Genomic DNA, 16,355 nt, shown 5'->3' with positions numbered 1-16,355 from the left:
TCAATGTTACATGTTCTGTACGTGTTCTGCAATAGTTCTACAACATATATTTCGTTTGCTGTTTAGTTTTTCAATTCCATTTTTGTATCTAGACTACATAATAATATGCAGATTATTTAATATTTTTCGGTATTAGGTAAGTAAGGTTTACTTTCAAAATCGTATTTCCAATTTTCGTTGAACAAATCATTTTATATTTGAATAAGTAATAATTCATCCATTGCCTATTGTAATCAAATGTCATAACAGCCTGAGCTTTAAAAAGCAATTATAAAGGCCGCAATGGTTCGCGGTAATGGATGTAAAGGTTAACACCTTGTGGGCGTAATTCATTTACAAAATCTATTTGGAACAAAAGAATTTTCTGGAATAATGTTTAATTATTTACGTAGTTCCTACCTGGAATTTTATTTATTCAAATATCCGATCAATGAAGGGTAAACTTGGTTGGTGAAGAACAATGCCTGGAAGGTTTTCCTTACCAGGAAATTCATAAAACAGTTGCAGTGATAATGAGGTAAGCGAACAGCTTCGTTTAGATTTCATGCATAACTACTTGATAATACTACCTTTATCTTCTATCCTTTCAGAGATCAACAGTAACAAATTAAATTCGATATTTTTGGTTTAACGTCATTCGAATGCTTTATAAATATAAATTTATAAAGAATAGAAAAAATTTGATCAATTTGTCCCGCCTCGAGATCAAATTATTTCTCTTTATAAATTTATATAATAACAAATTATACTTATTAAAATATAAAGGAAGGGAAAATTATGATTATAATACTAACTACTACAAAGACTTTCCCAATAAATCGTAAATACTATTTTAAATGTCATCAACAATCGTTTCTATTTATCCGCACAATCTGCCTATCTATGCTCCATATAAAACTCGCAGCATGTTTGATCTATTTAAACCTCGATTTAAATATCATTAAAGCTACATTTCAAGTGGCATTACTGGCCGGAAAGCCGCCCTAAATGATACTTGGTCTATAACGATTCATTTAAACCAGTTTGTAAGGCCATGCGGAACTATAGCAAGTGACATTCAATTGAATACCTTCACTCGTCAGCAGATAACATTTAAGAGCCTCGAAACCGCCTTGTCCTTACCTGGAACAATAAAACATGTATGTTAATATTTTTAAATAAAACAGATTATGTTTACAGCGAAACATGGAAAACGTAAACTTGGAATTAAGTAGTTATAATTTATTGATTATCCAACGAAATTAAGACTCTATATAATCTTGAAGTTCCAAATGTTCATACCTTCTATGCGTATCTATGTAAATTACCCAAATTCAACACCCACATTTACCATAAATATTAAAAATGCCGGAAAATGATTGATATTACTGGAATTATTACAATATTTAGACCAGCAAAAGAACTTCCACGTGATGTTCAAGCAACATGGTTATTACAGCCTAAGCTTGGATTTATTTTAAGACCGACATGATTAGAAGACTACTGTATTTTGGTCACGCTTCTCAGCGGTGACACGGTACCGAAGGCCATTAAATATAATGTACTAGAACAATCCCAAAACCGCAAGTCACCCCCTCATCCCCAAAAAAAAATTATAAAAGATATATTTCGAAAACAGCAAAATCGATTTCTTTTCACCAATAAGTGTGGCTTATTTGATTTTCCGAATAAAGAAGATAAAAGTAAATAGTTATTATAAATTAGATATGAAGTTGTATGTAGCGCTTGGTAGCGATATAGGTACGCGTGAAGTCAATTTGTCTATTTCAAAATACAATTAGCAAACAATCGAGCATCGAGGAATGCGCAAAAAAGCCGGCGTCATACGACAGTCACTGTTTGTTTGTTCACATTATAAACATATCAAACGCCCGCGTTGACGGCGTGGAATTGTTAGCAATTTATATAAAACAACAGTTGCATTGAAATAATTAGAGCGAGTTTAATTTATTAAAATTGAGGTCTCCGGTGCGATGCTACACGTGTAATTATTGCTCGTTATTGTCACCGGGGCACACTTTATTTTAACTGCAACAATTGAATTGCCTTTATAAAAATATGTTGCAACGCTATTGTCCATTTTATATGCTCGATGATTTATGTTGATTATAATTTCAAATTTATTTATTTTATATTTATGCATAAACGAACAATCAGAATTTTTTATGTTGAAATATTATCAAGCTAGGCGCAGCGGGATATGGGATTATATAAATATAGAGATAATATATTATATATTGGTATATAATATTAATAATATATGTAATGAAATAACATTTCATCCATATTCAAATTTGCCGCGCTTCGCGCGTTCATGTTATTTTCGGATTGACGTAGCGGTAAGAAAAAATGGCGAGAAAGGATTAAAGTATTGTGTGTTGGTGTGCAACAATGTGCAAGGGATATAATTGGGGATTTATTATTATATGTGGACTTTAAATGTCGTTTCTTTGTATTTTCAGGTGAGAATAGTTGTTGTAGTAACAAACTGCTTGTATTTTAAAATTGTGAAACTATTAAAATAAAAACTTTGTATTTTCAGAGAAACAAATTGGTTTTCATTGAAAATCCTCAATAATATATCTTATAAAACGACATTTTCGTTAACTAAAAGAAGATGGACCGATTGCAATTTGAGTTTACGATGATAGCTTCAAATGATGGCAAATCCAATGTGTTAGCCATAACCTCAATTACTACAGAAGAAGGAAAATGCTATGTCTTACCTGATGATCTGAAACCGGTCATTCACCATACATATATTGTTAAAATGAATACATTCTCGAAAATAAAAAACAGCATAAAGAAGAGGCATCAAAGCCGAAAAATTTGGATAAAATTAGATGAAGACCAAAAGAAAACATATACAGATGAGGAAGGTAATATGCAATTTTTGGATCAATACTTGGAAGAAATTAGCATCATACAACCAAAAGACAAAGATAGTAATTTACAAAATATATTAGAAAAATTAATTGAAACTACCACGAAGAAAGAAAATCAACATAACCTAAAACATGTCTCGGAGAAATTTATTATTGAAAAATTCACAAGTAAGAATTGTAATGCATTGCAATGGATAGAGAATTTTGAAAAAGAGTGTGACCGCTTCAATATTACAAAAGATGAAACAAAAATTGAAATATTGAGATTGTTTTTAGAAAAATCTTGTTTGGATTGGTATAGCTCGATGGCCATCAAACTAACAGTAACTTCTGAATGGAAGGAATGGAAAAACAAGTTTTTGGAAACATTTAAAAACCAAGGATGGGACATGGTCACATATGCTTTTGCGTTCAAGTATAAAGAAGGATTATTAATTGATTATGCAATAAAAAAAGAACGACTCATACTAGACATAAACAAATCAGTAGACTCCAAAACAATAATAGATCTTATTGCAACAGGCTTACCCGGGTTTATCTTAAATAAATTAAACAGGGATGAACTCAACAACACTACTGATTTGTTCAACGAGATAAGAAAATATGAAGGTATGATGTACAAGAAAAACTCACCTATGGTAAGAAGTGCTACTTTTCTTCATAGAAATAAAATTAATGAGAAGAAGCCGTGTAAGACCTGTCAATCTTTAGACAAAGGAATAAGATACCATCCAGAAGAGTTGTGTTGGTTCAAGAAAAATAAAAATGAATCTGAAAGGGGTACCAAAGCCAGAACTGTGAACAATAATTCAATTATTGAAGTAGATATGAATACTAATAAAAAAAACGAGTAAGTACACCATTAATCAAAATCAAGCTTTTGTTAGAAAATAAAATAGAAGTAAGTGGAATTTATGATTCAGGCTCACAGATCTCTTTGATAAATTCAAGACTGATAAAAGTAAAAGAAGATAAAGATAATGTTAATGTTGCATATATGAAAACGGTTAATGGTGTGAAGAAAACAGATGGCTTGATAACAATTAAAATAAAAATATTTGATTTGGAAGAAGAAGTGGATGTATATGTTGTAGAAAATGAAGATTTTGATGATTTTATAATCGGATTGGATATGATACAGAAATTCAGACTAACTCAAAATGAGAACTTGCAGATAGAACAAAAGAAAATAGTAAATAAAAAAGACAGAATACCTAAAGAGAACGAAAATAAAAAAAAATATAAAAAGACTTTTGCAATAAACTTCAATGAACATATAGAAACAGAGGAATTTATAAGTATGATTGAACACTTAGATACTGAAAAGAAAATTGAGATAGAGAAAATTATAAAGGAATTTAAAACAATTTTTGCTAAAGACAAGTATGATATAGGATCAGTTAGAAATTATGAAGCTCACATAGACTTATTAGTCAATAAATACTGTAGTAAAAGACCATATAGATGTACAATAGAAGATAAATTAGAAATTGAAAAGCAAATATCCATGTTACTAAAGAATAATTTAATAGAAGAATCTTACAGTCCTTTCGCTGCTCCAGTGACAATGGCATTTAAAAAAGGTGACAATAAAAAATCCCGTTTATGCATAGATTTCAGAGAGTTGAACAAAATTGTTGTACCGCAAGCTCAACCTTTCCCATTAATAGATGATTTAATTATTAAAACTAGAAATTGTAAATATTTTACTACACTGGACATAAATTCAGCATTTTGGGCAATACCACTAAGGGTGGAAGATAGAAGTAAAACAGGATTTGTCACACAGGAGGGCCACTACCAGTGGACCTGCCTCCCTTTTGGCTTGAAAACATCACCAGCAATTTTCCAGAGAATTTTAAGCAATATTCTAAGAAAACACAATCTTACAGGATATGCAGTTAACTTCATTGACGATATTTTGATATACTCGTCCAACTTTGAAGAACATTTGAGACACATAAGAGATGTATTAGAGGCAATAATAAAAGAAGGCTTTAGATTGAAGTTGCAGAAGTGTACCTTCGCTTCAGACTCGGTAAAGTACCTAGGACATGTAATTCAGCACAATTCGGTAAGACCACTTAAAGACAATCTGATCTCAATAAAACATTTTCCAACCCCTAAGACACAAAAGAACATTAGACAATTTTTGGGTAAAATCAACTTCTACCACGAATACATACCAAGAAGCGCAATTATTTTAGACCCATTACATAATTTATTAAGAAAAAATGAAAAATTTGTGTGGTCAAAGAAGTGTGAAGAATCATTTAATCAAATAAAAAATTATTTAAGCTCTCAACCTGTGTTGGAAATATTTGATAATGACTTACCGATAAAAATTTTTACAGATGCATCTTTAGAGGGTATTGGGGCAATATTAAAACAGACACAACTAGACGGCAAAGACAAACCGGTGGCATATTTCTCAAAGAAACTGAATGAACCTCAAAAACGAAAAAAAGCTATATATTTGGAATGCCTTGCAATGAAAGAAGCGGTTAAGTATTGGCAACACTGGCTCATTGGAAAACAATTCACTATTTATTCTGACCACAAACCTCTAGAGAATATGAATATTAAATGCAGGACGGATGAAGAATTGGGAGACCTTACATATTACCTATCTCAGTATGATTTTACAATAAAATATATACCCGGCAAAGAAAATGTTGAAGCTGACTGTTTGAGTCGAAACCCAGTATTAGAATCAGAAGATAACAAAGAGGACCTATTGAAAATAGTTAATTTAATACAGATAAAAGATGTAATTGAAGATCAAGAGAAAAATGCAATAATAATAGAAAATAAACAAAATCTTATACACAAAAATGAAATATACTACAAAAAAATAAAGAAAGATGAAAAGATTATCCTCTCAGAAGAATTCAGTAAAGAACTTATTAAAAAGGTGCATGAAGATTTATGCCATATTGGTATCAGACAATTGCAGAAAAAGATAAGCCCTGTATATACAGCTAAAAATCTAACAAAAAATATATTAAATATTTGTAAAACATGTGAAATATGTATAAAAAATAAATCGAGATGTCAAGGAAAATTTGGACTAATGTCACAACTGGGACCAGCAACAAAACCGTTTGAGATAATGTCAATAGATACTATCGGTGGCTTTGGAGGATCTAGGTCAACAAAAAAATATTTACACCTTTTAGTAGACCACTACACCAGGTATGCATTTATTGTAACTTCTAAAACACAGAATGCAAGCGACTTTATTAAACTAACAAAGAAAGTACTCGAGACAGATGAGATTGGAATAATTCTAACAGATCAATACCCGGGCATCAACTCCAGAGAATTTAAACAATATTTACAGGAAAACAACATTACATTAATATTTACAGCAGTCAATACACCATTCTCGAATGGCTTGAACGAAAGATTAAATCAAACAATAGTCAATAAAATAAGATGCAGAATAAATGAGAAAAATAACAAGAAAACATGGACAACAGTAGCAAGAGAATGTATACAGAAATATAATGAAACGGAACACTCAGTTACAGGATTTGCACCAAAATACTTACTTGATGGTACAAATGTCACTATTCTACCAAACGAAATTAAAACAATACAAAAGGAAGACAAGTGGATTGCAGATAGAAGATTAGCATTAGAGAATACAATAAAATCCCACAATTACAACAAGAAAATATTTGACAGAAATAGAAAACCGCTAGAATTACAAATAGGGAGCGATGTATATGTGGAGAATGGAAACAGATTAAATAGAAAAAAATTAGACGAACTATTAATAGGCCCTTTCAAGATTTTGGAGAAAATATCAAACTCCATCTATAGGATTGACACCGGAAATAGAAAAACAGAATCAACACTATTTCACATAACTAAATTACAACCAGTAACAGCAGAATAATATGAAGATTACGTTTAGGATATAGATATATTATTTAGAATTTTCACTTTTGGGGGGGGAGATGTAATGAAATAACATTTCATCCATATTCAAATTTGCCGCGCTTCGCGCGTTCATGTTATTTTCGGATTGACGTAGCGGTAAGAAAAAATGGCGAGAAAGGATTAAAGTATTGTGTGTTGGTGTGCAACAATGTGCAAGGGATATAATTGGGGATTTATTATTATATGTGGACTTTAAATGTCGTTTCTTTGTATTTTCAGGTGAGAATAGTTGTTGTAGTAACAAACTGCTTGTATTTTAAAATTGTGAAACTATTAAAATAAAAACTTTGTATTTTCAGAGAAACAAATTGGTTTTCATTGAAAATCCTCAATAATATATCTTATATATATAATATTTAAATATCTTTAAACACAGCACACACATTAACCCAATGATATTAGAAAAAGTACTTTATTATCTTAACCCTTTTCTAATGTCTGTTTATTTGCTTTCACCGGCTCATAATGCCAAAAAAACTATATTAAGATTCCAAACTTGGCCCTCCTTGATAAGGGTAAACGAATTACTCTCAGATCCAAATAAATTACATCGGCACTCAATAGGGCTGCGAAAAAGGAATTTGTTGCGCCGATCTTCCGCGAAATGAAGATTAGGTGGTAATACATACATAACGGTTGTAAGGACATTTTTCTACCCGATAAAACATCGGAGGGTATTTGTGACCTTTCAAATGTACAGAACTTCGCACGATATCTGTATTTCTATCTCTACTTTATCGACATTATAAATCATGGAAGCTATATCTTAACATCAGAGATTAATCATTTAGTCGGAATGTTTCTATGAACTACCTAGTTCTGTACTTTACATAGTCCGTTTATTTAAATATCACAATGTTAAATGAAGTTTTCATTTGAGCTTTTCGCATTAGAACTAAAAAGTTTATTTCAAAATCAATTCTTTTGAATTAACAAGTTGAATATAAGTTTAATGTTGAAGGCAAGATTATATCATCAAAGTAGCTTTTAAAACGGCTTCGTCCACTCTGTAGAAAACTTAACAAATTATATACTGAAACCTTCCTCGTGGATATTTCATAGTCTTCTCTATTAAACAAAAGCCGCTTCAAAATCCATTGTGTAGTTTAAAGATTTAAGTATATAATATAGGGACGGACAGACAGCGACAGACGACTATATTTTATACTATGTAGTGATAAATAAAATATTAGATTAACATGCTCTATTGCTTTGCGAAGCCGTGATCATAAGGCGGTAACAAAACAAAATGCTAGTGATACAAATTGAGTCTTTGTTCTGAGTTCGCCGAAGGTAAGCTTATATTATATATCTAAGAATAAAATATAAGATATGTTTGTGTGATATGGTACAAAAGAATGATAACCCCAATTGTTAGGGAAGTAAATTCTATCAGCGAGTTTCTTTTTATGATAAACAACAAAAGGGCTTGTATTACAATTTTATATAGGATTCAGTATCTTTTATCGACTGCAAAACTCAAATATAGATTTATTTTAAGAACATAATAGCTACATGCGTTCAAAGACTTAAATCTAAATCTGTTGAGAGAACATCTTCATTCATGTTCAACTAATAAATTCATAAAATATTATTAGTAGCTTTATATATATTATTGAATCATTTATTATAACTCTACTTTATTATAAAACAAAAGTTAATAGAAATAAAGATGACTTTTTATGAAAAATAATAAAGCCAATGTAATATTAAAAGTGACGCACCACAAAGAAACATTGAGCAATATTGACTGATTTCAATTCCAATAAATTGCTTTTAGGTGGCTCTCAGGACACAATCCATCAAAGTTTGCATATTTAATGGAAAAAATGTCCCATCACGAATTCTGCGTAATTGAAGATCCCCTACAAACGTGATATTTTGATGGAGTTTCTTTCAGGTTGCTGACAAGTGAATTTAGATAACATCCATATATGTATAATTGTTTTATACTTATTCATTGTGTTTTTACTTTTACATTCTTACATGCCTATAATTCCGGTAGGTAATATACCTGCCTATTGAAATAAGCGTGTTTAAAGTAAACTAGAAACATTCACAAAATTAGACATTTTTAACAATTTTAATGAGGCATTCATTAGAAACAAGAGATTTTTTTCATTAATTAAAATTTAAAAGGTTTACTATACTTTGTTTTTGCATTGTATCGTTCATTAAACAAGTCAGGGGCAGCCTTGCCGCTTGGTCGTCACGTCGGTCGTCGGAAATATTAAATAATAAATTGAATTAAAAATCTGTCGAACATTAATTTTTACACAATGAAATAAATTGATTTACGATCTTTTCAATTTAAAGAGTAAACCTGACTGACGGGGGAATAAATGATTCGCAGTCGTGACAATATTTATATTTACAATAGAGTTGTAATACTTCAAGACTTCAAGGTCGAAAAAATAGCGATAAAAAAGTAAGATATTAGACCTGTATTCAACAATGGTCTGACGGACATGGGCTATTTCCAACTTTCATTCTTCAAGCGTGCTCCACTTTAGAATTCAACCCCAATTAAAATCGGCTGGAATTTCGGTCAAGTGCAAATTCAATTAAAAATATATTTTACACACCGACCCATATATTCATTTACATAATCATTAGCATACAAGTGGATTGCTCAAAAATTATAGCCAATATTTTTTTCTTTATTTATACCTATGCTTATACTAGCGGAATACATTCACCCTAATTAATGAAAATCATTAATTTGCAATTAATAAGATAAACGCAGGAGACGACAATAATAAAGTGCCGGATATTGTCCTCGCATCCGTTCGATAAAATAAATTGTGACTTACCGCTAGTAATTTGCGAGATAGTTTTGTGTCGTTGACCCGGCTTAACTAGCAGACGACGATAAATTCATCAAACTATACTTTATCTTTATTTAATCTAGACTTACACGAAAATAAATGTAGCGAATATATAAGACGTTCTTCAATTTATCAATGTAGCAAAAACATTTAGAAACTGATAATTTAATGACTAATAACGAGTTAAAAGTTTAAAAGGAAACGAAGCTGACGTATTTCTTGTTGCAATGCGTCATCAATCATACGGACGCAAATGTTGACAAAGTCAAAGAAATCGCAAACCATTCGAGTGATTGTGACCGCAATAACTGGACCAAACATATAACCGTAACTTGACGTTCTTAGTATAAAATACTTCAAAGACTACGTGAAACTATTCCTCGCCATCGCACAAGACTCGTCAAACTCATCCAACTTACGATACTCCCGTAAACACGAGAAATTCCCCAAACTTTAACACACGTATAAGGATTTCTCAACCGCAAATGCTGGTCTATTAATACAGCGCCCACTGCGGTTACCTTGACAATAACCGTTAGTTTATAGAGATACTACATAATGACAGTACGCAAGCTTTCTAGCGGAAAGCGACAACTTTGCATATAAAGGTATACAACGTAAAGGAAAGCAGTATTTATGACGGAATTACTCTATATAAGGAAAATAATATTTGTACTTAATATTCTGTACGTAGAAAATAAAACTGCTGTTATTTCCAGGTTCAGTGGGAGTGTATTTTTAAACAATGTTATTTTTCTTGGATCACATTTCCGTTATGTAAAACTGCATCTCGGCTTAAATCGTGCCAAATAAAACAAGCTAGAACCATTTCGATCCTATCAAAATAACTGGATCACATCACATCATTCCGATGGTTGGAAACTATTTGAAGTATCTATATATAAATGTTTGCATCCGTTCACATTCCAAAAGAATGAGATTTGCAGAATTACAAAGATTCCGTTTCAAAATAGAAGAAAATGTTTAAAATTTCGACTATGGTTTATGGTTTCTTCTGAACAAAATTTTGTCGCAATTCCCTCGTTTTGATATTTACGTTACGTTCTGTTCATTAAATATACATATTATATACAAGTAAATATTCTTCTTTATAAAATAGGCCATTGTAAACATGTACCTATTAAAGAAGCCACTCTCGTATCTAAATGAAAATTTTTATTCTCACAATATATTTCTCACTTCTATACTCTATTGAACTCCAGCGACGGAATAAATATCATAAATTCATATTATATCATAATATAATAGGTATTATAGTTATGATGAACAACAAAAATGTTAATTAAGTTTTGCAAACTGGACTTAATATGCAAACGCTCTCATTTATCAATAAAATCAACATTATCAGAATAATAGTGATGAGTGGCAGGAAACTGGAAACACAAAAATAATATCTTCATACTAATCAGGTTATTGACCGCTGGTAATTAATTCAAATAAATTGCTTAAATACTTCGAACTAATTAGTTGATTTGCATTTATTTTTTCCATGGAGTATAAATTCTATTGTCCCACGTATCTTTTCGTAACAATTTTTAAAGGATTAAGAGTATTCTATTTTAAATGTTTTTCATAAAAACTCTTTTACGATGTAATTAAAAGAAACAGAAAGTAGTAAATGCTAAAATCCGTGGGCCAAAAACATTAAATAAGGATTGATGCGGCTTACTAATAATAATTAACGCTCACTTCACAGAATTCAAACTACAAATTACTTCAAAAAACACATTTAAATACCCATACAATAATAAGAAGAATACTACTGAAAAATAACAACTACAAAAATTTAAAAAATTGTAGATACCTCCTAAAATTAGTAATTAGCGTAAAGTTTATTTTGAATACAGACTCAAAAATTCAAGAGCTTGAGCAATGAATTACTAAAAATATCAAAGCCTGAATTCCTTACCCACTACAGCTTTAACTTTTTCTTTAGACATTAAAAGCAAGCTGTCTGTTTGTTTAATCTTTCTGAAATATTAAATGTGCGTGTTTCGGCGTACTAATTGGAGTAATGAATTAACTGAGGAGCCAGTGAGATCGCCGAAAAGTTTCCTCGCCCGAGGTCCGCCTCTCCGGAACTGTCAAGTGCACAATATCATGACTTTATGGAATGTGATATAGCTCCAAAATATTATATGGAAACTAGTTTTCAGTTTAGTTTTAATTAACCCGTTGTAATTAGCATAAAGTATTGAAAGAATAACAAATTGAACAAAATGGTTAAAGCTTGCTTTCTATTTATTAAAATACTAGCTGTGGAACCCGGTTTTACACGCATTGCTACGACCCTTTTGCTCTTAGCGTGATAATATATAACCTTCATCAATAAACGGGCTATCTACCTAGCGGTGAAAACTTTTAAAATCGGACCAATTTTTTAATAAACGCGTTCAAGCAGACAAGGAAACAAACTCTTCAGCTTTATAATATTATTAAGATAAACATTATAGGTATAATTTTTTTCTAGATATTGTGTTTTTTAAACAGCAATTGTCTTGTTCACTTAATTCATATTAGATGCAAAATCAATTAAACTGTCACTGATATCTTGTATGGCCATCTGGCCGAATTTCAGTCACGAAGACTAGCCAACTGCGCGGGAGATAGCGTGCATAAGTGTGACACAGATATCTTTCCCTCATTCTCACACTCCCAATACACGCTTCTAACAAGCCGATGAGAGAACTCACAAGATACTTTACCAACAATGGCTATAAAATATATATTACTATATATTTGCATATCCACTACAGCACTACACATTTCACTTCGTATCGCAACTCTGCAGGTAACAAGACAAAATAAAATCGTATCCTGCATCCTCACTATTTCAATATTAGTTGATATAATCGAAGAACGAACTTAGCGTATAAACCAGCAATACATCGATATCCGGGATATAGAACGATTTGCTCAAGCAAGCGAGATTTATCGCTTGGCTATATTTCAACTTTGAAGCTTTACACAGCAAAAATAGAATATATGTTCAGCATGTAGCTTTTACTGAGAGGAAACCTTAGCACGTTATTTTATGAACTGTGCAAATTCTGGAAATGGGGAAATTTATATCAAATAATTTAGACCGCGAGACGAGATTTCCCATTTTAAATCTTATCTCACAATATTTAACATCTGCGAATCTCAATAATAATATCTTGGAATACTCACTGCAACTTTTCAGTGTATACAACATGGCGCTATAAACATAACTCGAGTTAAAACAACTGGAGTGCGTAAAGGCCTATATGGGTTTACAAGTTAATCGTATTGGACTCGCTGTATGAAACACCATGTAACTGGCTTACCTTCGCGTGCTACACGTATGACGGAAAAATATATTACGATAGTGAAAATATTTTAAAAAGCAAATATTTGCATGGTGTAATTTGATTAAAAAATCGTAATAGCATTTATGAAATAAAAGTTCTAAAAGTTTAGTTCATTATATTATCTAGCTATAGGTATCATAATAGTCTAGACAATTTTAAAGAGAATAACAATAGTGCTAAACAGTTGTTTAATTTTAAAATCGACAATTTTCTAGAGCAACAGAGCGCCGTAAGAAAAAACGAAAAGCTCGTGCTTTTTAGAACGGCAATAATCGTCCGACACGAATCGTTTAGAGATTTTACTATTATCACGTGTTTCTCAAACACTCTTTTTCTTATAGTCCCTTTTTATTAATGTTTAAACGGATGACTGCATTGATTTTTCTTCCTTATATGTGATATAAAGGGCTTGAATAAGGACACAGGACATGATCATATTGATCGACGTCACTTTATCAGGGGCAAAATTTAATGGGTCTTATTGAAAATATATCAGATAAATTTTGAAATCAACCGCACTCAAACAGAATGATTGGAAATGCGTACAAATGTTTTTGACGTGCAACCAAAATGTATGTTAAAGCAATCAATTATTTTATCGAGTCACACAGGTTCAGAGTGAATGAAATAGATTTACATATTAATTGAAAAATCATAACGCTTTCGTCGCTTTTAATCTATAAAAACTACCTGAAAATCCATTAAATATTTATTCGCTTGGTCAGAGTAGTTAGCATGGGTTTAAGTTAATTAATCCAGTTATTTGATTTCCGGTTAGCAGTTAGCAAGTTTATTTTCCGAATCTGAACCACAATTAATCTAGTCAAAAACTTCAGGTCCGGATATCGATGTACTGCTCGCAAACACGTGTGCTGTTAAAATAATTGGTACATTTTTCACTAGAAGTCCATTTGCTATGATGCAACATGGACCAATTAATGGTTTAGTATTTCTTTGGAAAGCAATATGAATACAAGCATTCAATAAATATTTTTAATACCACAACATGGCAGGAAAATATTACCGTTACAGGAATCGTACACGTGTATCTGCATTTTCAATAGCAACATATTCCATAACATGTTATTCTTGATGAAGACTTTACACTGAAGAACACCAATGTTGCTATAATACCACAAAATAAGTACAAGTACCCTTACAATGCACAGGGGGCAACTTGATATACCTTTAACATGTGACATGAATCAAACTGAATAACAGTGGCACGCAAGCATATTATGTAAACTGAATTTATACATGTCTAGATTTCCACTGAAATTTTATAAAAATAACAAGAATGACCAATATTTATACTAGTTTATTTATCCATCTGGCGATCGAACTGGTCTTTCGGATTCACGTTATATTTGCAGTTTTCGAGTACAAGCGAATGCTCCACAAACTTTAAATGTAAATACGGGACTTGAAAACGTTTCGATATCGCTCTAAGAGCACGTACAACTAGTCGCGGATAACAGATAAAATCCTTTTTGATTCACTGTTATTGTTAGTTAAAAAGGTGGTGCGATGGATGGACATTAACTGAACTATATTCTGAGAAATTTACAATAATAAGCATATATTCATTTACATAACACACAAACAGTTTAATCAATACAAAGATTTATATCAAATTCTATTTTTATTGTTATTTCGATTTATTACGTACCTACTTATAAATATATAAAGTGGTTAGTGAGGCTACTTACAGACTTGAAATATAAAAGATAAGGAAGACAAACAATGTACTATCGAGTAAATTGACTATTATTCGAGAAAAATCTTTTTCAGCTTCAACACAAAGCAAGAATAAACTGCACTGGAGGAACATTAGTTTTAAAAGAATTCCGATAAAGTTTAAAGAAAACCATTGACCTACTACTTAATGGACGAAGAGTATGACATTAAGTAAGAAAGAACGTACTTTATTGGAAATATATGTAAACGTATTGTGATTTGTGCGGTTGGTCTTTTTTCCGGATTTCCGGAAAAAAGACCAACTTCCACTAAGTACATTTTTTGCAATTTTTATGTGATATTACATTGATACAACATACGTTTTACAATATATGACTTCATTCATACAATATATAATTCTTCAATAAATCAACATCTAATAATGTACAATGGCAGCAGCCCTAGAATTCGGTCCATTGTACCCAGGCGCGAGATGGAAGCGTGCTCCGCATGAACGTGAATGGCCCGATTACAATCACGATGCGATGCGATGTCACGCTGACCCGCTCCGACTTATGCGAGCCTGATACCTGCACCCAATGTAGTCAATTTACTATGCAAAATATGGCCGGTTAATTTACCGATATTTTCTGCTTTTGTAAGAAAACAATTAATTCTACATTAGGTTATACTTTTTTAATAAGAAATCTCATGTAGCTCGTATTCCTTAAAATTATTATTTGCTCGGTAGTTTGCATTGTGATTTTACTAAAACTAAATATATAAAACGAAAACATAGCTTAGGTCTGTTTCCTAAAATAATTGAAATTAGAAGATACTCGTATAATTTGGCAGAAATTCACTAGTACTTGACAACAAAGCAGTCTCTGCAGTGATATTAAACAATACTGCACGAAATTATTCATCGCATAATTTCGCCTAAACAATAAAACTTTGCCAATAGCCAGATTATTGGTTTGCATCGAAATATTCCTGCCAATAGCGGATGCTATCCAATAAAAGTTTATCCCGATTCCAATACGACCACTAAAACTTTGTATATCTTGTAAAATGAAGTTGGAATATAAAAATATTTTAGATGAGGGGAGAAAAACGTTAAAGTTTTGAGTTATATCCTTTGTCTTTGTCTGTAATAAAGGTTCGCAGTTTTTGCCGTAATAATAATTAATCAACGAAGGCCTATTTCCATGATTGGTAAACAATATCAATAGATTAAAAAAATGCCTTCATATTCAGATTAAATATTTTGTCCTATTTTTTATTTTGTACATGCCTATTTAAACGCTGATTATAATTTTACTAAATAACAACGTATTTAGCATCGGTATTCAAAACCTACATTATTATTATATTAATGTGGGAAACGTAAACATTACCATACAATGATGCTATAAATTAGTTAATCAAACATGTTTTTCGTTAACAATGAAATCTTTAATAATAATCAAAGAACAATCATTAACCACATCTGTAAGATAATGCAGTTGTTATGTAATGTTTCCCAAAAGAAATAAACGTTGCACGGCTCACTTATAGTCCTAGAATGCTATTTTTATTACTATTTGTTCATGTCATGTATTTTTTAAGAATAGGGAAATCTCAAATCTATTTAGTTTCCTTACCTTATTAAGTTTACAATATCT

The 16,355-nt window shown here is 31.3% G+C and overlaps 2 protein-coding genes across 3 annotated transcripts in view; one reads left to right on the top strand and one right to left on the bottom strand.

Moving 5' to 3' along the window:
• The window catches only part of Fur1 (Furin-like protease 1), a 166,293-nt gene that overhangs the window by 104,178 nt on the left and 45,760 nt on the right, over window positions 1-16,355 (bottom strand). The gene's annotated exons all lie outside the window — the stretch shown is intronic.
• LOC149900204 (uncharacterized) lies at window positions 2,269-3,740 on the top strand. Its single transcript, XM_090112866.1, has 2 exons — window positions 2,269-2,462; window positions 2,543-3,740. The coding sequence occupies exon 2, from the start codon at window positions 2,618-2,620 to the stop codon at window positions 3,737-3,739; it is 1,122 nt and encodes a 373-aa protein (XP_089968992.1). The 5' UTR covers window positions 2,269-2,462; window positions 2,543-2,617; the 3' UTR covers window position 3,740.

Source organism: Colias eurytheme, chromosome 19 (assembly GCF_061535395.1).
Source record: "Colias eurytheme isolate Ceu_HAF_F1 chromosome 19, ilColEury1 Martin Lab GWU primary, whole genome shotgun sequence".
Classification (NCBI taxonomy): domain Eukaryota; kingdom Metazoa; phylum Arthropoda; class Insecta; order Lepidoptera; family Pieridae; genus Colias; species Colias eurytheme.
The sequence above is the reverse complement of the archived record's forward strand: the minus strand, read 5'-3'. Positions and strand labels throughout refer to the sequence as shown.